The 22,531-nt window shown below is 39.8% G+C and overlaps 2 protein-coding genes across 3 annotated transcripts in view; both read left to right on the top strand.

The window, feature by feature from the left end:
• LOC118584212 (cathepsin 7-like) overlaps positions 1–16,921 on the top strand; it is a 30,422-nt gene extending 13,501 nt beyond the window's left edge. For both annotated transcript variants that reach the window (XM_036188293.1, XM_036188292.1), the window contains one exon: positions 16,667–16,921. In XM_036188293.1, the coding sequence (XP_036044186.1) occupies positions 16,667–16,838 (172 nt within the window). In that variant the 3' untranslated portion in view covers positions 16,839–16,921. The remainder of the gene's footprint in view (positions 1–16,666) is intronic.
• Positions 16,885–22,218, top strand: LOC118584213 (cathepsin 8-like). The gene is made up of 8 exons (XM_036188295.1): positions 16,885–16,934; positions 17,931–18,066; positions 18,332–18,454; positions 18,580–18,726; positions 19,204–19,428; positions 20,066–20,228; positions 21,035–21,152; positions 22,020–22,218. The coding sequence occupies exons 2-8, from the start codon at positions 17,941–17,943 to the stop codon at positions 22,117–22,119; spliced, it is 1,002 nt and encodes a 333-aa protein (XP_036044188.1). The 5' UTR covers positions 16,885–16,934; positions 17,931–17,940; the 3' UTR covers positions 22,120–22,218.
• The last annotated feature ends 313 nt before the right edge of the window (positions 22,219–22,531 follow it).

Genomic DNA, 22,531 nt, shown 5'->3' with positions numbered 1-22,531 from the left:
CAGAGTTGGTATTGTTTTATACTCTTGATAGTTTCATATGTCTATACTCTTGACATTACTCTTTGCTGTGGAATGTCTTTCTGTATGCTGTGAATATTTGTGGCTCCCATTGGATAATAAATAAAGCTGTTTTGGCCTCTGGCAAGAAAGTTTACAGCCAGGTGGGAAATCCAAGCAGAGATACAGAGAGAAGGGCAGAGTTGGAGGAGATGTCAGCCTGCCACCAAAGGAGCAACAAGATCCCAGCAGATCAGTAATGCCATGACCACATGGCAACATATAGATTAATAGGAATGGGTTAATTTATGATAAAAGAGCTAGCTAGCAAGAAGCTAAATCCATAGGACATACAGTTTGTAATTAATATAAGTCTCTGAGTGATTATTTCATAAGCGGCTGTGGGACTTTGGGTGGGAGAGATCTGTCCAGACTTTGGGACCAGGCAGGACTGAAGAAACTTCCCTCTACAACTCTTTATCGGGGGCAGGTAGCAATGTTACCCTGTAGGAAGAAGTGGTGGAACATTTGCTTGGTCCATTGGTTTTTCCTCAATAAAGTTTCTAGTGTAAGAAGCTGCTACTTGGAAGTGACAGAGTGGAATTTCCCCACGGACAGACAAACATCCCAATAAAACAACACCTCAGTGGCAAGCCTAACATGTCAGGATTGCTGTTTCCTATTAAACTGGGAAAAAGGGGAAGCAGAAAAGCCTTAAATCATGCTCATCTGTCAGTCACTAATCTCACATCATCATCTACTACTCTCAAAATTGCCTGTGCTTCCTGTTTTCATGGGCATTACAGGGAACCAGTTTAGGAGGCCCAATGGCTGGACAGTTTGGGGAAAATGCTGATTTGGGACTTGGTTGGTTCTGAGGGCATCAATTCTTCCAGTTGTTTCTTACAGATTGGAAAGGTTCCCTGGTGGTAGCCTCTGCTTCTGAGGGCACTCCCATTAAAAGTGTAAGTTCTGCCCACAGAAAATACTTGCCCCTGGATTAAGACTATATTCTCTGGGGAACAGCCTACATTGGGGTGGATTTCACTGTAGTCATCCAGTTCTTAATGTATTTAATCTTTTCCTGTTTTAGGTTACAAAAGGTCAACATTGTGGCTTTTACCAAAGCACTTAGAGGGTGGCCTGCTCCAATTACCAGCTTTGGAACCTTTCTATGAATGTCTATGACAAACTGGGCTTAGAGTTGCTTCCTGAAGAGATACTCTTGCTGTGGTTGTGGCTCTTTGTTGGTGTCCATCCTCATGGCTTTCCACAATACCTTGAGGAAGTTTTTGTGTGCCTCTTTAACTCCCTGAAGTTTGTGAAGCAATTGATTATAATTGATTGATTATATTTTAGTATGTCAGTGACCTTCTGTAACTTAGTAAAGAAAATGCCTTCTCAGCTATTCATTGTAGCAGGAATCTCTAAGAGTCTTATTAATAAAAGCCAGGTATTGGGGTGAATGCTGGAAGATCAGTGAGATAGAACAAGCCATAGCTACCTCACCTCACCAGTTCCTCAGCTGGTCTTGTTTCCTCAGACTGGAAACTTTTATGTCCTCATTCCAATGGGTCTCAGCTAAACTGTGCTTCTCAAAACCCTAACAGCTTAACCAGCCAAATGCTTCTAGTTTCTGGTCATCACGCCTTTTATATCTTTCTACTTTCTACCATCACTCCCTGGGATTAAAGGCGTGAGTCACCATGCTTGGCTGTATCCTTGAACAGAGATCCAGGTAAATCTCTGCCTCTGGAATGCTAGAATTAAAGGTGTGTGCTACCACTGCCTATCCTCTATGTATAATATTGTGACTGTTCTGTCTCTGACCCCCAAATAAGTTTATTAGGGTGCACAATATTTCGGGGAACACAATACCACCACAATTCATGTTTAGCATTGTTTCATCTTCACTCAAGATTTTGAGTAGAAATGGCTTCATCCTTAGTTGGAATGCTGTAGTCTACCTCTACTTTGCCCTACCTGGTAGTCATTCCTGGCTGGGATAATCTGACCTATTGCCCTCTTTTCTATAGCACTGAACATCCTTCTAGTAGTAGCATCTCCTTCTTCCAGGCCAATTCAGGTATTTTATTTAGCTACTCAAATGACTGAATATACTGACCTTTGCTTTCAGTACAGTTTTTCCTACGGATTACTCAGGGGTCCAGGGATTTTGCTGCATACAGTGTGGGATATCTGAGGGAAAAAAAAATCTATGTACACTATGCTTTTATGTCTGTTAACTTTATTCCTCTATGACAAAATTCTATCAATATAGCTACAGCTCAGGCATTCAGGAATAAATCTAGATACACCAAGCTCTTTATCAGTCTCCTTTATTTCTCTAGGATAAAATCCTGACTCCATAGCTTCAGTTCTGTCCAGTTTCCTCTCATAGTCCTGCTAATGACTAGGCTCTTATGCTACCAGCCTCATCTTTATACTCTGTTTCTGTTCTGCCCAGATTAGTACCCACAAAGAGACCACTGGAGACCGAAGATTTCCAGAATGCAATAGCAAGGTTTATTTGATTCAGTGCATGTGCGTAGATCAAGCTAGCAGGGAACTCTGGTCTACCATGCCTGACACAGGGAGGCAGGAAGGAGAGTTCCTCTTTCTTGGGGAAGTTAGTTTTTATAGGCAAAACCCACAAAATTTCTTAGAGGTGAGGGGGTTAGTACAAGTCCATCCTTGATTGGTCCAGTTTTCCCTGGGTCTGGCCATGTTATCTCTGGAGAGGGGTATCTCATGGTTAATCAGTCACCACCAGACATCCTGACTTTGTTCTTTTGAAAACTCCTGACTTTACCCTCTCCAGGAAGGGGAAACTGACTTAGGGGTATCTTTTATTTTTTCTCCCTCCATCTCTGCTAGCTCTCTACTCCTGGCTCAAGAGTTCTGCCTTACCATCTAGTTACTTCTGTGTTCTCTTCTCCCTGGTCATGCTGTTCTCTCCTCTATACAGAAAAATGCCTGTGCCTTCTCCCCCTGGCCACTCCGTTCTCTGCCTCCTCAGGAATATTGCTCTACCTTCCACCTTGATATGTAAAAACATCTTTTGTTCTTAGTCAATTGCTCTGGAGAGCCACTAGGCCTCAAGGTAAGAGGATGACCTGAGCTTCATTAGCACAAGAAACAAAGCTATGAATCTCTTGCCAGCTTGTCTTTGCCTAGTGACCTAATCCAAGTACTGGCTCAGGCAGGGAGGTTAGTTACCCAGAAGTTCAGCAGGTCTGGGAAGCTGAACTGTTAGCCAATTGGTCTGGGAAAATTGGGCATGCAAAAATTTCATAGCAGAAGACAGTTGAAATATTAAAAGCTGGATAACCAAATAGTCACAATAAATGGCTTGCCTTTTGACAGATCCTTGGCCAAAGTATAGCTTTAATACACAGCTGAATCTCTATAATATATTCTTGTGGCCTGCCACATCTCCCATTTGTTTTAATTTATTTTAGCTCTGTCAGGAATATGGAGATGTGGACCACTGTGATCCTATTCTCTCCTTCAGTTAGCTCCCTGAGAGTGCCTAACAACTGTTACTTAGCTACAAACCCTGTGAACTACAATAAAGTTTGACCTAGCAGGATATATGAACTGGTATAATACTGCCATAAACATTATGGAAGTTACTAGCCACTTTCTGATTTAATTTAAGCTCTCTTAGAGGAAAAAACATTCCTGACAGTGGGATTTGAAAGACTTTGAGCAAAATAGACAGGGATTTCTTGAGCAGGGGGACTTTTTAAGTCATTGGAAGTTAAGATTGATGTCTGAAAATTTCTCCCTAGGTGTAACCACTTAGTATGAGGAAGAAAAACCACACACCCCCTCTTTCTCTCATTTGTAGATCTTTTTGTTTTTTTGGAAATACTTTCTATTTCTGAATACCATTCATATTTCATATATGCATATAATATGTATAAAAATGCATATGTAATATTTATGTACCTAATATTTAAAAGAACTAATTAAAATATGAATACTCTTAGATCTAAATTGTATATTTTTTCTTTTTCTTTTTTCTCTTTTATTAAAAACAGATTTTCTCATACAATATATCTGATTACAATTTTTAAATTAATTAATTTTTTGAAATTATTTTTTATTTAAAGAATATTTTTCATTTATTTTACATACCAACCAAAGTTTCTCCCCCCTCCTTTCCCCCTAGCCTCCCCCCATGTCTCATCTACCCCCTTCTGCTTTCACTCCTCCTCTGACTCCATTTAGAAAGGGACAGACCTCCCATGGGCTTGAGCATAACATGGCATATCAAGTTGTGGCAGGACCCAGCTCCTCTCTTTGAATCAAGGCTAGACAAGGTAATCCAGCATGGGGAATAGGTTCCCAAAAGTCAGCTCAGCTCCAGGGACAGGTGCTGTTCTCACTGCTAGGAGCTTTACAAAGAGACCAAGCTACACAATGGTCATACACATACAGAGGAACTAGGTTGGTCCCATGCAGACTCTCTAACTGTTGGTCCAGAGTCCATGAATTCCCATGAGTTCAGGTCAGCTGTTCCCCCATCATGACTCCCCTGGCTAGTATAATCCCTCCTTTCTTTCTTCAGGAAGACTCCCAGAGCTCAGTCCAGTGCTTGGCTGTGCATCGCTGTATTTGTTTCCATTACTTACTGGATAGAGTATCTCTAATGACAATTGAGTAGTCATCAATCTGATTACAGTAGACGGCCAGTTCAGGCACCCTCTCCATTCTTGCTAGGAATCTTAGCTTGGGTCATCCTTGTGGATTCCTGGGGGTTTCCCTGGCACCAGCTTTCTTTCTAACCACAAAAGTTACCTCTCATCAAGATCTCTCTCTCTCTCTCTCTCTCTCTTTTAAAAAGATTTATTTATTTATTATACAGTGTTCTGCCTGCATGTGTCCCCACAGGCCAGAAGAGGGCACCAGATCTCATTACAGATGGTGGTGAGCCACCATGTGGTTGCTGGGAATTGAACTCAGGACCTTTGGAAGCACAAGCAGCACTCTTAACCTCTGAGCCATCTCTCCAGCCCCAAGATATCTCTTTAGTTACTCTCTCCCTCTGTTCAGCCTCCAACCAGCCTCATACACCTAGCCTTCCCAACCTGCTCCCTCAAGTTTCCATCCCTCCATTCCCCCCTACCCTGCTCCTGTTTACCCAGAAGATCTCTTCTATTTCTCCTTCCCAGGGAAATCTATAGATCCCTCTTTGGGCCTTCCTTGTTTTCTAGCCTCTCTGGGGCTGTGGATTGTAGGTTGGTTATCCTATACTTTACTCCTAATATCCACTTATGAGTGAGTACATACCATGTTTGTCTTTTTGGGTCTGGGTTACCTCACTCAGAATGATTTTTTTCTAGTTTTATCATTTGCTGGCAATTTTCATGAGATCATTGGTTTTTTTACAGCTGAATAATACTCCATCATGAAAATGTACTACATTTTCCTTATCCGTTCTTTGTTTGAGGGGCATCTAAGTAGATTGACAATTAATAAATTGAACCTCCTGAAACTTAAAAGCTTCTGTGAAAAGCACAAGGTCAAAAAATCAAAATGTCAGCCTACAAAATGGGAAAAGATCTTCACCAACCCTACATCTGAGAGAGAGCTGATCTCCAAAATATATAAAGAACTCAAGAAACTAGACATCAAAATACAAAGTAATCCAATTAAAATGGGCTACAGAGCTAAACAGAGAATTCTTAACAGAAGAATCTCAAATGGCTGAAAGACATTTAAAAAATTGCTCAACACCCTTAGTCATCAGATAAATGCAAATCAAAATAACTCTGAGATACCATTTTGTACCTGTCAGAATGGCTAAGATCAAAAACACTGATGGTAGCTTATGTTGGAGAGGATGTGGAGTAAGGGGAATACTCCTCCACTGTTGGTGGGAGTGCAAACTTGTAGAGACACTTTAGAAATCAGAATGGTAGTTTCTCAGAAAATTGGGAATCACTCTATGTTTAGACCCAGCTATACCACTCTTGGGCATATACCCAAAGAATGCTCAATCAACCATGAGGACACTTGTTCAACTATGTTCATAGCTACATTATTCATAATAACCAGGACCTGATTACAATTTCTTCTCAATCTACTTTTTCTAGTTCTCCCCCACTTCCCTTCCCATCTGGATCCATTCCCTTTCTATCTCTCGTTAGAAAATAATATGCTTCTATGAGATAATAATAAAACATACCAAAATAAAATATAAAATAAAACAATAATCATTACATTGAGATTGGACAAGGCAAACCAACAAAAATAAGAGTCCAAGAGAAGGCAAGAATGAGAGACCCACTCTTTCTCATGCTCAGAAGTTCCATAAAAATACTAAACTGAAAGCTATAAAATATATGCAGAGGACCTGATGCAGACCTATGCAGGCCCTGTGCTTATTGCTTCAGCCTCTGTGAGCTCATATGAGCCTTGTTTAGTTAATTTAGAGGGCCTTGTTCTCCTGATGTCCTTCATGCCCTCTGGCTCTTACAGTGTCTCTGCCTCCTTTTCCATGGGATTCCTTGATCTCTGAGGGGAGGGGAAGGATTTGATGGAGACATCCCATTTAGAGCTATGTGTTTCAGGGTCTCTCTCTTTCTTTCTCCCTCCCTCCCTGAGTTCCCCCTCCCCATTATAATAAATGCCTGCCTGTGGATCTCTGTATGTTTTCCAATTTGCTGCAAGAGGAAGCTTCTTTGATGCCAGCAGAACAAGGCACTGATCTATGAACACAGAATAATATTATTAGGAGTCATTTTATCACTACTTAAAAAAAAGTCCAATAGCAATTGGTTTTATCCTAGGTCCTTGGGCTATCTAGTCTCTGGCAATTAGTCACCCAAGCAGTGTCAGATATGAGTTACATCTTGTGCAGTGGGTTTAAGTTAAATCAGTTATTGGTTGGTTACTATTACAAGCTTTGCGCCACCATTGATCTTGCATATCTTTCAGGCAGGATATGATTGTAGATAAAGGGTTTGTGGCTGCCTTGGTGTTTAAATTTCTTTCTTGGTATTGTACAGCGTACTTTCCTGTACCAAATATGTTAGAATGCAAGGGTGAATACCATTCTGAATTTGTAAGGATGATAGTTTTCATTTTAATATAACTTCTAAGTGAATATAAGACTAAAGCAACAAATCAGACAGAACTTTGCTTATTAAACTTTTGTCTGACTCCTTCATCTTTTCTCCCTGAGAAGTAGCTCTAAAGATGAGGCTATTTTCTATGTACTTTTCCAAATCTTACTTATCTGTGAGCTCTTCTCTTTCTTTTCATACAGTTCATGAATTTTGGAAGTCATTTTGTTTCTGTGTTTCTGTCACTGAGATAAAGTATATTTTTGTATCATTTGTATTGTTCTCTTTACTATCAGAGACAGGCTTTTCTACCTGTATTTTTTCATAATCTATGTTCTTAGCCTCTGACATATAGCCAATCTCTAAACTGAATATGGAGATCCTGAAAATTTTGGTCACAATAAATTTCTAGGTGTGCAACGACAAAAAGTTTACTCAAAATGAAACATATAATAAACATCAGGTGTCTCTGGAAATGTAGGTCCACAGTGAATCTTCTGTATTCTTGTTTCTGAACACTCAATGTGTGTTCTTTGCAGTAGACCTGTCTTCATTCAACACAATGCAGATAAAGGCCCCAAACACCTGGGCTCTAATCAGAGAGTCTCTGTGTGATTAATGTTGGTGTTTTTAATATATATACAAAATGTTCTGCATTTATAGAAACACAATTATTTAACTATTGTAACACAAATCTTGAAAGGTATTATTAATAATAATAAAAAAAAACCCTGGAGACAGATATTGAGGTGAAAGCTGAAAGATCAGAGGAATAGAACAAGCCAGCCACAAGTTCTTACCAATAGGAAATCTTGAGCACAAGAGAGCTACTTCTTGTATACTCACACATTATACACCTTTCTGTGCCCTGCCATCTTACTTTGTCTTTCCACCCAGCTCTATCACTTCCTGTCTGTACAGACCTCCACACCTCTAAGGTTAACCAGTGCTGGGATTAAAGCATGTGGCACCATGCTTGGCTCTGTTCCCAGTGTAGCCTTGAACTCGTAGAGATCCAGATGAATCTCTGCCTCCTGAATGCTAGGATTAAAGGTGTGTGCTACCACTGCATGACCTCTAAATTTAATATAGTAGCTGGCTTTGTCCTTTAATCCCCAGGCAAGTTTTATTTGTTAGAGCACAAATAAAATATCATCACATTTCCCCCTTTTGTGTAAAATTTAAAAAGTTATAACTAGTATAAGAAAAACTATATATAATAAGTACAATAATTATATACAATATATACAGGCAATAAATACATCAACAATGTTTAGTCCATTTACATTTGACAAATTCAGCAAAAATATTCCATTACTTATCTTATGTTGATGAGTCCATAATGTTGTACCTAATTCATGTTCTCTCCTAACTTGTATTACCAACCCAAAACTATCTTTTGATGTCTTTTAAACTCATACACTAATCTTTTTAGTGAGTTTTCTTTTTTGAATTTGTTAAAAAGGAAAACTATAACTAGCTAATTTTCAACTCCATCAGAGACCCAAGATGGAAATAATATTAACTGAGTAAGCAGGAAGTACAAACAAATGACTTCCAAAAAATTGTGAGAAATGACAGAAACAGCTGCCTAGACAGTCACCCAAGATTCTCTGCAATGTTGGGGCATCCATCTTTGGCCTACAGGCCCAGCATATCTGACAGACTCATCTGTGAAGCAGGATTTTCTAAAGAACTTTCCTGTCTTGTCTTGGCAAGGATCAGCAGTCCTTTCTTTGTGTCCTGCTTGTCCATTTTGGACAGCATACTGTCAGCAGTTGAGGCAAGGGCACTTTCTTGCCCATTGGCTAACTTTTGCCACAATCAAAATAAACTCCATATGGGGTTTCTTCAGTGTCTAGCATCTTCTCTGAAGTAGCTTGGTGCTCTGGGAGCAGACATGTTTCATTGGCATTAAAAAAAAAATTTTGTTATCAAAATACCTTAAATGCCATATTCTGTACGTCTCTGAAGTGTTTGAAGACGATTTGTTTATCTAAGATATATCTCTGTTTGATCTTGAAAACATACCTAATATAACTATAAGTTTGATTGTAATGACTAAGTACTAATTTTCATTTCTTTATATCTTAATTAGTTGGTAGTAGTAATTTTCAAGAATTAGCAATTTGCATTACATTGTTAAATGAGCTGTATAGGTACAGTACCTTGAATAAGATTAGAAACAGATATACAGTGTTTTCTAACAAAATTAATATCAAATTTGTATCAATACACAAAATTTGTATACAGTATACAAAAATACAATCCAATGTAAAACATTTAAAATTAGTAGTTGCTTTCTAAAAGTAGATTCGTACAGAAAAACTTCTGTAAGGCAAAAGACACCATCAATTGGACAAAGCAGCAGCCTACAGAATAGAAAAAGATTATTACCAACTTCACATCTGATAGAGACCTAATATCCAAAATATATAAAGACCTCAAGAACTAGATACCAAGAGAATCGCAAATAATTATACTAAAAAAATAAATACAGAACTAAACAGAGAATTCCCAATAGATGAATCTCAGATGACTGAGAAACACTTAATGGTCAATATTGTTAGCCATCAGGGAAGTACAAATCAAAACTACATTGAGATTTCATTTTGCACCTCTCAGAATGATTAAGATCAATAACACAAATGACAGCTCATGCTGGAGAGGATGTGGAGCAAAGGTAACACTCCTACACTGCTAGTGGGAGTGCTAACTTGTACAGCCACTATGTGAATCAATATAGCAATTCCTCTGAAAATTGGGAGTTAATTTACCTGAAGACTCAGCTATACCATTCTTGGGCATATACCCAAAGGATGTTCCATACTACTACAAGGACACTTGCTCAACAATGTTCACTGTGGCTTTATCCATAATAACCAGAAACTGGAAACAACCTAGATGTCCTTCAACTGAAGAACACATGAAGAAAATGTGGTACATTTACACAGTGAAGTATTACTCAGCTCTTAGTAATGGAGTCTGGAATGGCCATCTTTTGTAGACAAGCAAGGCTTCCGTGGTTGAATTGGGTTGCATTCAGTTGAATTCTTGCTTGATAGGGTCCTGTGGAGATCCATACCAGTCAAGGCTGATGCTAGAGATGCTAGAACAGAGGGTCACTCTCCAAAAGCTGACAGCAGGGTCCCATTGCTAAGGAAATATCAACAGAGCTCATTGAATATGGCAAGATTGACCTAGTGCCTACATCGAGTCTTCACTTCTAAGTTCTAGTCTCTTTGGTGTGGAAAGGTACTCTGCAGAATACCAAAATGTGGACAGCAACCCAGGCACAAAAACTTTGACCTACAATGTGTCCTGACTGAAAGATGTGCTGGGGCAATAGCAGTGCAGAACTTGTGGGAGTGGTCAACCAATGTCTGATTTAACTTGAGGCCCACTGCACAGAAGGGAGTCCCATGCCAAACACTTCTTGGGGGGGCCAGGAGCTGGAGACTGTATAGCCTAGAGACCTAAGGTAGAACTAAATATACCTGACCAAAAAATCAAAAATCAAAAAATTGATTCCTAATGATATTTTGCTATATTCATAGATCTCCACCTTGTCCAGTCATCATCAGAGAAGCTTCCTTTGGACTCAGATGGGACTGGCTGCAGAGGCCCACATAGAGATATTATGAGGAGACAGAGTCTAAATTGGAGGTCTCCATTGGGTCCCTCCACTTGGAGTTTGGAGAACTCCTTGGAAGAGAAGCAGGAAAGATTGTAGGAGTCAGGGGGGATTGAGGGCAGGAAAACATGGCCTACTGAATCAACTAAGCAGGGCTCATATGGGTTCACAGAATCTGAAAAGTCAAGCATGTGGCCTGCATGAGTCTGCACCAGGTCCTCTGTGTGTATGTTATGGATATTAGTTTAGTGTTTAGTTTGTGGGACCCCCTAAAAGTGGGTGAGGATGTGTTTTAGACTCCTTTACCTCTTCTTGGGACTCTTTCCCCCCTCTTGGGTTGCCTTGTCCAGCTTCAATATGAGGCCTTTTGCCTTTTCTTTTTATATCTTATTTTGTCCTGTCTGGTCATTGTCTCTTGAAGTCCTACTCCTTTCTGAAGGGAAACAGCAGGGTGGGAGTGGGGGGGTCGGGGGTTGGGGGAGTGGATCTAGGGGAGAGGTGAGGTGGGGGAGCTGGGAGGAGTGGAGGGAGGGGAAACTGTTTGGGATGTATTGTATGAGAGAAGAATCTATTTTCAATAAATAATTAATGAAAGTGAGAAAGAAAGACAAAGGAAGGGAAGAGGAAAGAAAGGAAATGAAAAGGAAGAAATAAAAGAAAATATGAACTAAAAAAGGTAAAGCAAGAGAGGGAAGGATGAAGGGAGAGAGAGAGAGAGAGAGAGAGAGAGAGAGAGAGAGAGAGAGAGAGAGAGAGAGAGAGAAAGAGGAGGCAGGGAGGGATTCATCCAGATCTAGAATACTAGAATTCAATACTAATGGTTGAAACCAGTCTGGTGTTCCCCAAAGAACTTTCCATAGAAACTACAGAGCTATATGTCTCTCCATGACAAATTAACACATTTGTTAAAGTAAACTCATCCACATAAATGTTCCTCCACCAATACTTATACTAGCCATAATGATGGCAAATGTTTTTCAATTGGGTAAATAAATGAAATGTATGTTAATGCAATAAAATAATTTAGCTGTATACTAAAGTATTGATATATTTTACAACATGAGTGATCTTAAAAGCATTGTAAAAAATTAACAAGAAATTTATAAAATCAAGTACTTTGTAGTTTTACTCATATAACATTTTCAGACTAGAGGAGTGCATAAAATATATAGATTGTGGATAAAGGAGAATTTGGCATATAAAAACATGGTTTTTTTTTCTGAATTGAAGTAATTTTTCTAGAACTACATAGTATTAACGGAAGCATGACCAGGAAAATATGACATAAAACTTAGTAATTTTGAGGTGCAAAACAATGTTTTATGTTTACCACAGTAAAAATAAATTGTTGCATATATGCAAACAATTCTGACATGGTGACACATGCCTTTAATCCTCACATTCTAGAGGCAGAAGCAGGCAATTCCCAGTGTGTTGCAGGCTAGCCTGGTCTACATAGTGACTTCCAGGTCAGCTAGGGTTACATAATGACACTTTGTCTTAAAAATGAATGGAAGATTGACCATCCATTCCCTTATGTTCTCATCCCCCATCCTCTACCCTCCATTGCACCCCCTCATACCCACTTTACTCATAAAAAATTCAACTATTTCCCCTTCCCAGGGTGATCCATGTACCCCTCTTTGGGTCCTCCTTATTAGCTAGCCTCTCTGGAGCTGTGGGTTGTAGTCTAATTATCCTGAGTATCCACTTATAGTGGGGAGGGTGCCTGAACTGGCTTACCCCAGTAATCAGATCAGTGAATACCCTAACTATCATCATAGAGCCTTTCTCCAGTAACTGATGGAAGCAGATGCAGAAATTCACAGCCAAACACCAGGCAGAGCTTTAGGAGTCCAGTCAAAGAGAGAGAAGAGGGATTCTATGAGCAAGGGGAATCAAGATCACAATGGGGAAACCTATAGACACAACCAAGCCAAACTAGTGGGAACTCATGAACTTTAGACCAACACCTGTGGAGCCTCCATGGGACTGGATAAGGCACTCTACGTAAGTGAGACAGTTGTGTAGCTTGATCTACTTAAGGGGGCTGTGGCAGTAGGATCAGGATCTGTCCCTGGTGCATTAGTTGGCTTTTTGGAGCCCACTACCTATGGTGGGTGGGATACCTCACACAGCCTTGAGGCAGGGGGAGGGGCTTGGACCTGCCTCTACTGAATATACCAGACTCTGTTGACTCTCCATGGAAGGACTTACCTTCTTGTAGGAAGGAAAGGGGGGTGGACTGGAGGGAGAAGTCTGTAGGGGTGGGAGGAAGAGAGAGGGGGTATGTGATTGATATGTAAAATGAATAAAAATATTCTTAATAAAAAAGAATGAATAAATAAATGTTAGAGGGAAAATGAATACTAGTATCTTCTTGTGATCAGGAGAAAAATAAACAGTTACAATGTTTGAATTGAGAGATAGAGGTACATACAAGACCAACTTTACACATAGAGGTGTTCCCTGAAGTTGAATGCAGATATTGGGTGGTGGTGGAGCTATCAGCTAACACTGCAATGCCTGCCAGTCACTTCAATGCATGCAATGTCACAAGCAAGACTTAGAGATGAGAGTTGAGATTTAGCTTGTTCAACCTCATACCCTCATCCTATCCAGTTATTTGCTTACAAACTCAACACTGAGCCTAACAACTTCAAGAGGGATGGGCTGTGATTCTCAGGGCCATCAGGAATGAGATTCTAAGTCTTTCTGTAAGAACATGCTGTCTGTATGATAAAGGTGCCATCTCACCTAGCATACCATTGGAAAAAGAAAAGGTAGGTATTTGAGAAAATTGTCTGTGACACTTGATAAAATGTAACTAGGAAGACTTCACTAAGGGTCATGAATATACCTAAAAGGATGGATGATGCATAGGGTACTGCACTGAAAAAGAGGGCTTAAGCACAGCATACAGTCATGTAAAGGGAATGTGTGGTGATATTGTGCTCCCCAATAAACTTATCTGGAGTCAGGGAACAGAACAGCCAATAGACACAGAGGCCAGAAAGTGGTGGCACACACACCTTTAATCTAGCATTCTGGAGGCAGAGATCCATCTGGATCTCTGTGAGTTCAAAGCCACACTGGAAACAGCCAGGCATGGTGACACACACCTTTAATGCCAGGAAGTGATGGCAGGAAGCAGAAAGGTATATAAGGCGTGAAAATCAGGAACTAGAGTTGGTTAAGCCTGTTTCCTCAGGCTGGAAGCCTCTGAGTCCTCATCCAGAATGGGTCTCAGCTGAACTGCTGCTAGAAGTCTGAAAGCTTAACCAGCCAAATGCTGCTAGTCCTCATGCCTTTTATACCTTTCTGTTTTCTACCATCACTCCCTGGGATTAAAGGTGTGAGTCACCATGCTTAGCTGTATTCTTGAACAGATGGCTTTCTGCCTCTGGAATGCTAGGATTAAAGGCATGTGCTACCACTGCCTATCCTCTATGTTTAGTATTGTGGCTATTCTGTCTCTGACCCCAGATAAGTTTATTAGGGTGCACAATATTTTGGGGAACACAATGCCACCACATTCCCTAAAGATGTGTTTGTCCCCAGAAAGCAGGAAGTAATATTAAGAGCACAACACCCATATTCTCAAGAGGTAGGGTGGGTGTTTTTTGGTCATTCAATGGCTTATGAATAATTGTTATTGTTTATGATGGTTGGTTACAAGTTGTTAATTGTTAATGGTCAAAAAAAAACGCTAAACAAAGGAGATTATACACAGGATTCTTGTTTAAAAAAAAGAAAAAGAAAAAAAGCAAAGATATAGAAAATGATAGATTATTGAATCTACTCTGAAAAAAGGGAAGATATAGAAATGATAAGATAAAAGGTAGATTTTTGGATCTACTAAAAAAAAGAATATGGATAATATGATAAGATAAAAAGGGAGATTATTGAATCTACTTTTAAAAAGGAACTACTTGTTTTAAATAGGATAAGTAATGAAAATTTTTTTATCTGAATTTGTCAAATGTTAATGGACTAGACATTGTTATGTATTAATGGAGATTTTTATATGAATCTGTCAAATGTTAATGGACAGGACATTTGTTAATGTAATTCTTGACTGTATATACTTATTGGATATAAGCTTTTTAAAAAATTTAGACAACAAAGGGGAAATGTGGTGATATTGTGTTCCCCAATATATTGTGCACTCTAATAAACTGGGGTCAGAGAACAGAACAGCCACTAGACATAAAGGCCAGAAAAGAGTAGATAGCCAAATAGTAGAGTGGGACTATTTAGATAGAAAAATTTTACAGAGAAACAGAAAAAGCTTACATGAGCAGGACTCTGCCTAGGCAGATGTTCACAATCCTTGCTTACAGACAGGTGAGGATGAGAAGACTTCACCTGGTGTGGAGTGGAGGAAGATAAATCTGATTAGATATGATTGGTGATTAGGTAGATGCATTTCTAAGTGGTCTTATTAAATAAAGAACATGGAGCCAAATATAGGGGTGAAAGCCTTAGAGATCATGGAAATAGTGATTTCCTTACCAGTTTACCTCACCAGCTCTGTAGCTTCCAAAATGCCATGATTTCCTGTCTACCCAGGCTTTTATTGCCTTGCTGTTCTGCCCTCTCATTGGCTCTTAGCCCAGCTACCTCACTTCCTTATTACTGCCTGTCTGTACAGACCTCCAGGTCTCTATGCTTGGTACTGGGATTAAAGGCATGTGTCATCATGCTTGGACCTGTTGCCTAGTGTGGCCTTGAACACACAGAGACCCTGCCTACCAAGTGATTGGATTAAGGGTGTGTGCTACAACTGCCTGACTTTTGTGTTAACTTAAAATGGCTTGCTGTTTCCTCTGATATTCAGGCAAACTTTATTTATTAATATACAAATAAAATAAAGCCACAACTAATGGTAATTTATAATGACCTGAGTTACCGGGATTGTTGCTGGAAATGGAATGACTCAAAGACATGAGCATTGTTAGAAGAAGGACTTACAGTTCTGAATCAAGCAACACAGGCGTTACTCAACAGACACTGAGTAACAGGCATTTTGAAGATTTATGGCTTTACTATTGTATTACTCATGCTAACATAAATATCCTTCAGTGTTTCCCACTTTTAGACATTTCTTGATTAAGTTTAGATTTATGGATGTTGGACAGTGTAGGCTGTAGGGTTGACATGTCTCATATCTGTCAGCCTGGATCTGAGGAAACAAACAAATGCAGCAATCGTGGACAAACCAAATGTTGGCCTTGAGCATCACCCACCTCTACGCTCCTGTGAGAGCCAGTTGTGTTCCATCTTGACATGGGGGACAGCATCCCAGGGTCTCACAGGACCCCACTGTAGCTGTGGACTAATCATGAAATGCTAGACCAGAACATCCTCAGTATATTCCATGAATAGTAGCCAAAACCCCTCACTCCACTCTAAAGTAACTATTTGTACGGGATAGTTTTATGTCTACTTGACACAACCTAGAGTCATCATAGAGGAAGGAACCTAAATTGAGAAAATGCCTCCAAATGATTGGGTTATAGGTAAGCCTGTAGGTCATTTTCTTAATTAGCGATTTATTGGGAAGTGCCAAGCCCATTATTCCTGGTGCCTTCCCTGGGATGATCCTGAATTCTCTGAGAAAGCAGCAAGCCATGATTAGCAAGCCAGTAAACAGAATCTCTCCATGACTTCTGCATCAGTTTCTGCCTCCAGGTCTCTGCTTTGTTTGAGTTCCTGTGCTGACTTCCTCTGATGATGAACCATGAGGTGGAATCATAAGCTAAATAAACCCTTTCCTCCTCAAGTTTCTTTTGTCATGATGTTTCATCCCAGCAAAGTAACACAAAGACATTGTTAGGCTGAAATTCTGCACAGCTTTACCAGGAAACCCTCTTTCTTGAACAACTCACAAACAAAAGGCATCAAGTATTACATGATCCAAAGATGAAAAGCTGATTCTCTGCCTTCCTCTTATAAGGTTCAAAGGTTCATCTCCACATAGTCTATTGAGGCAACCCACACCCACCCTTTCAGGACAGGCGGGATCAGATCTCAGCGTGTGTCCCAGAGCCTGGAGGCCCAATCCAGTCACCAGTACAGCCAATCAGAAGAATAGCAAGACTGAGTTACTGGCCAGAAACTGCATTTAAGGCCCAAGTGAAGTACAGCAGGGCCAGATCCTGGGACCTCAGCCATGTCTTAAGAATTGAATCTGTGGAGTGCATCAATCATCATAATTCTTCCTGGTAAGACCCTATCTCCTCTAAGACAGAATGGGAAATGACACTGGATAAAATAACTCTTTTGGGGAATCAGACAGAATCTCCAGGAATGAGATTATCTTCTCAACATGTGTAGCCATACTGTGTGGACCCAGATGGGTCAACTTGTCATTGGTTCCCATAAAGTACAAGTCCGGGTCTTTATACAGAGTAATTTAGCTGGTCCTTGTGCTTCAGGTATCATTTCCTTCTCCTCCTGCACCAACAGGGCTCATCCTCTTGTTCATTGCCACTGGGAAAAATACAATATTCTTCATTGACATGAACAGAAGTATTAGTAGATTACATGGCCCTCATTCAGTCTTGTACTGAGTGCTGTTTAAGAAACACATTAAGTCATGACTTGGATCTTAGGAGTGACGACCCAGTTTCTATTCGACCTTTTTTTCTCACTGAAGTAGTGAGTGGGATGTATAGTCACAAAGGTAGAACCAAGGGATTTACATTGATCCTTCTCATATTTTCAAAGGAGAACAGTTCATAAAATTTTCATTCAAGAGGGGAGTTTTCATGACAAGCTCATATAATGACTAGATAGGGATATGAGTGTTGTTTGGCCACAACTCTTGTGATTATCTTATGGTTAGCATCAGATGCCATCCATATAAGACAAGTTTTGCTTCATACAAATCCATGTCCTAAGTCACCAATTGTGTAACTTTTCAATTTTGAGGTGCATGGACATCCACCTAGAAATGAAAGTTTGCAATACACAGACTATTTCTATTCCTAGAATTCTGGACACATGCTTTGCATTGTGTTAGAGCAACTAAATACTATTCCCTAGCATCTTCATCCAAAATACATATTTATCCATTTCCAAAGTCTGTGGAAAAATATTTGAAAAAGTATTTCCAATAATTTTATCCACCACAAATGTCTTATTTCTCAGGAAGGAGTAAGAGGCATTTTAGAAGTGCCGCTGTAGTCTTATCTCCATTTTTCCTCCTTACCCTCCAGGTCTTGAGAGATGACTCCTGTTGTCCTCCTGGCCATCCTGTGTTTGAGAGTAGCTACAGCTGCTCCATCATCTGATCCCAGTTTGGATTCTGAATGGCAGGAGTGGAAGATCAAATATGGAAAAAACTACAGCCTGGTTAGTAATCTGAAAACTGTCCCACAGAGAATGGTCCTTGTTGCTGGGTCTATGAGTGCAGCAGAGGTCATAGAGACCACCTCTTATTCAGAAATCGCCCGAAGTCATCCACTGAGAGAACAGGGGCAGAATCTCTGTCCCTAGGTGTGTGGCCAATGACTTCTGATGCAGTGTCCTGAGATCTGTCTCATGATCTGCATTCACCTCGGTCAGCTTGTGTAGGGGTTTGATTAGAAAGAAATGTCATGCATTCTGTTATTTCCAGGAAGAAGAACAACAGAAGAGAACAGTATGGGAAGAAAACACGAAACTGGTCAAACAGCACAATATGGAATCTAGCCAAGGGAAGAACGGCTTCACCATGGAAATGAATGCCTTTGGTGACATGGTGAGTGTGACAGGGATTGCTTCACATGGTGGGTTTTTGTTTGTTTGGTTTGTTTTTTTTTTTTTTTTTCAGTTCTTTATGTGGAGACTTTTGCTTTTTAATGATTTATGTTCTTTTTCTTGAAGACTGGTAAAGAATTCAGGAAAATGATGCCTGATATTCCAGTCCAGACTCTTAGGAAAAGGAAAAGTATCCAGCTACGTATGGTCAGTTATGTCCCCAAATTTGTAGATTGGAGTAGGAGAGGCTATGTGACTCCTGTGAAGAGACAGGTATGACAGCATCACACGATTGTCTTTAACTACTGGGGAGACAAAGAGAATTGACATCTCTGTATGCTGAGTGTGGAGTGACACATAATTCACTTTTAATAATATATACATTTTTTATTTTTAGAATGTTTCATATGTTTGTACAATGCAAATTGATCATATCCATCCACCATTACCTCCTTCTATCTAGAGATCTCCCGCTAATCACTCTCCAGACTTTATATCCTCTTTATTGTTAGTAATAGCAATCAGACTACATTATGTCATGTCCATATGTTAATCTACACAAATATGCACGTGTGTGTGACAATTCAGTGGGGCAAAAGAAAACTGCCAGCAGTCAGGTCCCCAGGAAGAATGAAAATCCCTCCCTTGTCACCATCACCTGCTAATAGTTTATTCGTTGACACAGTATTCAGCTATCTGATTTGGAGGTATTGTTTGTTTGTAGATAACTGTCTTTTCTTCTCTGCTTAGGGTATATGTAATTCTTGTTGGGCTTTTTCTGTGGCTGGTGCCATAGAAGGACAGATGTTCCGAAAAACAGGCAGACTGGTCTCACTGAGTCCACAGAACCTCGTGGATTGCTCTAGACCTGAAGGCAATCTAGGATGTCATGAAGGGAATACTTACTATGCTTTAGAGTACGTGAAGCATAATGGAGGTCTGGAGGCTGAAGCAACCTATCCATATGAGGCAAAAGTAAGTGGATCTTTTGTTTGTTTTTGTTTTTTAAGACAGCGTTTCTCCATGTAGTTTTGGTGCCTGTCCTGGAGCTCACTCTGAAGTATAGGCTGGCCTCAAACTCACAGAGATCCTCCTGGCTCTGCCTCCTGAGTGATGGGATTAAAGGCATGCACCACCACTGCCCAGCTTTAAGTGGATCTTTTATACTAGTGTTGTTTTAGCCAGCTTCAGGCAAGGGGTAATTGCAGGATAATTCACTATGTTTAGAACTCACATTGGAAGGTTGAATCATTGTACACCATCAGTGGTCTCATTAGAATATCAGTCTTTGCATAGGTTTCTAATGTGATGGTTTCCATGTAGCTGTTGATGTTTTTATGTACGCAGAGAATATACAAACCATTCTACATATAATGGAGATTTCTCCCTGTGAAAATTTTGTACAGACTTAAAGATCTATGAGGTGTCATGGAAGACATGAGAGTTGATTTTCAGTTCCAAATTACCCAGTCACATTTCATTTCCTGGGATGATTTATAACAATCCAGATATGGGGATGCTCAGCTGCAAAGTGCAGGGTTGTGGTTCTGATGCATGCTCCCCAGGAGGTGGGTGGAAGTAACGGAGCCTCTTATCTCTTTACCTTTTAAAGGAAGGACGCTGCAGGTACCGTCCTGAACATTCTGCTGTTAGAGTCACAGACTTCATGTTTGTCTCAAAGAGTGAGGAAGCCTTAATGCAGGCTGTAGCAACTATAGGGCCCATCTCTGTTGGAATTGATGCTAGACATGAATCTTTCAAGTTGTATAGGGGAGGTAAGCAAGTGTTCCTTGGTGTTTCTCAACCTTTTAGTCTCAACCACTTTGGGGGGTGAACAGTCCTTTCCCAGGGGTCACATATCAGATATCTTGCATACCAGATATTTTAGATTACAGCTCATAACAGTAGCAAAATTACAGTTAACACGTAGCAATGAAAATAATTTTATGGTTGGGGAGTCACCACAACATGAAATCTATTAAAGGGTCGCGGCATTAGGAAGGTTGAGAACCACTGTTTTAGATATTAATGAGGAACGATTATGAAACTCCTGCTAGGTGTAGAGACCAGTTTTCTATGTATAACATTTGATCTTAATAATTAGATCACCAGATTTCCATCTATTGTTATGCAATAATCGTGTGTGTGGTTTCCATTCAACATGCCATTCCTATGCCTGTGAGCACTTCATAATTTATAATTATTAAGCTTAATTAATGAACTTTTCTCTACTTAGTGTACTTTAAGATATTGAGAGATTGTCTTTTTGAACTGAATTCTAAAGAGTGTCTTGAATTAAGCACTTTATGTTCAGTTATGCATTCTTGGAATGGTGTTCTATTAGAGAAAACCCAAGGTGAGAAGGCATCATATGCATGTAGGAAAACATTTATTTATAAAATTATGCTCATTTGTATTTCTTTGGCATTTGATAAGAACCTGCCTCAGGATTCCTGTTAACAATGGGTCCTATTTTTGCTGGACTTATTTTTTCCAATTAGAAAATGCCTTACTTACTGTTTTTGGACATCATCACTATTAGGTTGCTGGGGCCTCTCACTCCTTTGATTTTATTTTTCAGGTATTTATTATGAGCCAAATTGCAAGAGTGATGCCATCAATCACTCTGTTCTGTTAGTTGGGTATGGCTATGAAGGAAGAGAATCAGATGGCAGGAAATACTGGCTGATAAAGAACAGGTATAAACTGCAAATATTATTTGTATTTAAATTTCAAAATGGATTTTTTGTTTGGAGTCAGAATCTGGATAAGAATCATTTTTTTAAATCAATTTTGTATGTGTATGCAGTATGCCTATTTGCATGTGTGTGTGTAGAGCCAATGCTGATATCAGTTGTTTTACTTAGCTGTTCTCCTTTGAGGCAGCAGATCTCACTGGTCTTAGAGTTTACTGTTTTGTGTTGTTGCTCAGTGAGCCTGCTCTAGGTATGTCTTCACTTATGGTATTTCAGGCAAGCTGCAGTGACTCCTGGCTTTCAAGAAATTATTATTTTCACTCATGTGAGGGTGTTTGTGTGGATTTATTCTACATGTGAGCAGGTGCCTAGGGAGACCTGAAGAGGACATCATATTTCCCCAAACTGTAGTTACCACAGGCTGTGAGCCAATTGACTTGGTTGCTGGGAAAAGAACAAAGGCTCTGTGGGAAAGCTCCATGCTCTTAGGCATGCATCCTTCTCCAGCCCCCATCCTGGCTTTTAGTGGGATCCTGGACTTGAACTGCAGTTCTCATATTGTGTGATCACAATGTTCAGATTCAGCCACCAGTTTCCTTGGGTGCTAATATCGTATTGCTGTCATTGATTTTACTAAAAGCTAGCATATCTGTGAGCTCTGTGCCACCTGTGGAAAGATGCCCTGCTTTTTTACTGCTATGACTTTTTACAGTCCTATCTGAGACAAGTCTTGGTTCTTGGAAGTTGACATTCTGCATTTTCTGATCATTTTGTTAAGTTGGCTTCTGGCGCAGTGTTTACATGGAGTTATTGTAATGAATCCACTGTCCTGTGTTCTTTTTACTAAATGGGAAACATGGTTTCTTTCAGTCATGGTGAAAGATGGGGCATGGATGGCTACATGAAGATTGCCAGAGACAGGAACAACCACTGTGGAATTGCTACATATGCCATCTACCCCAGAGTGTAAGCTGCCTGAAGGGAGCAAGGAAGGATTAGACTGGGGATAGCTGTAAAGATGAAGCACTTCCCCTTCAACATGAATAACCTCTGCTGCATGGATACAACACTTGAGTCACTGAAGAATACATTGTGATGTGAATTCTGTGGTGTGTTTATTGCAGTAAGACATGACGGCTGCTGTAACTGAAGCTCTGCACTGATTTGTATTTGATTCCTATAGTAACTTGATTTTAATTTTTTAAGGACTGTGCTAAATGATGTCTTTAAAAAGGTTTAAGTTCAAATGTAGTGTTTGTCTTCTTACAGTTTTGACTGTAGTGATTTTTTTAAAAATTTAAGTAATTAATTTTACTTTATTTAATATATGTTTTAGTTAAAAAATTATATTACACCTCTCTTTTCTTTCCTTCCCCCAACCC

This window comes from Onychomys torridus, chromosome 5 (genome assembly GCF_903995425.1).
Source record: "Onychomys torridus chromosome 5, mOncTor1.1, whole genome shotgun sequence".
NCBI lineage: Eukaryota > Metazoa > Chordata > Mammalia > Rodentia > Cricetidae > Onychomys > Onychomys torridus.
The sequence above is the reverse complement of the archived record's forward strand: the minus strand, read 5'-3'. Positions and strand labels throughout refer to the sequence as shown.

What these genes read in the sequence shown, in the direction of transcription:
- LOC118584213 (XM_036188295.1), top strand. Translation starts at nt 17,941, where the DNA reads ATGACTCCTGTTGTCCTCCTGGCCATCCTGTGTTTGAGAGTAGCTACA. An exon ending in CCTATCCATATGAGGCAAAA is followed by an intron (nt 19,429 to 20,065) that starts GTAAGTGGATCT and finishes TACCTTTTAAAG; the next exon opens with GAAGGACGCTGCAGGTACCG. An exon ending in TACTGGCTGATAAAGAACAG is followed by an intron (nt 21,153 to 22,019) that starts GTATAAACTGCA and finishes GGTTTCTTTCAG; the next exon opens with TCATGGTGAAAGATGGGGCA.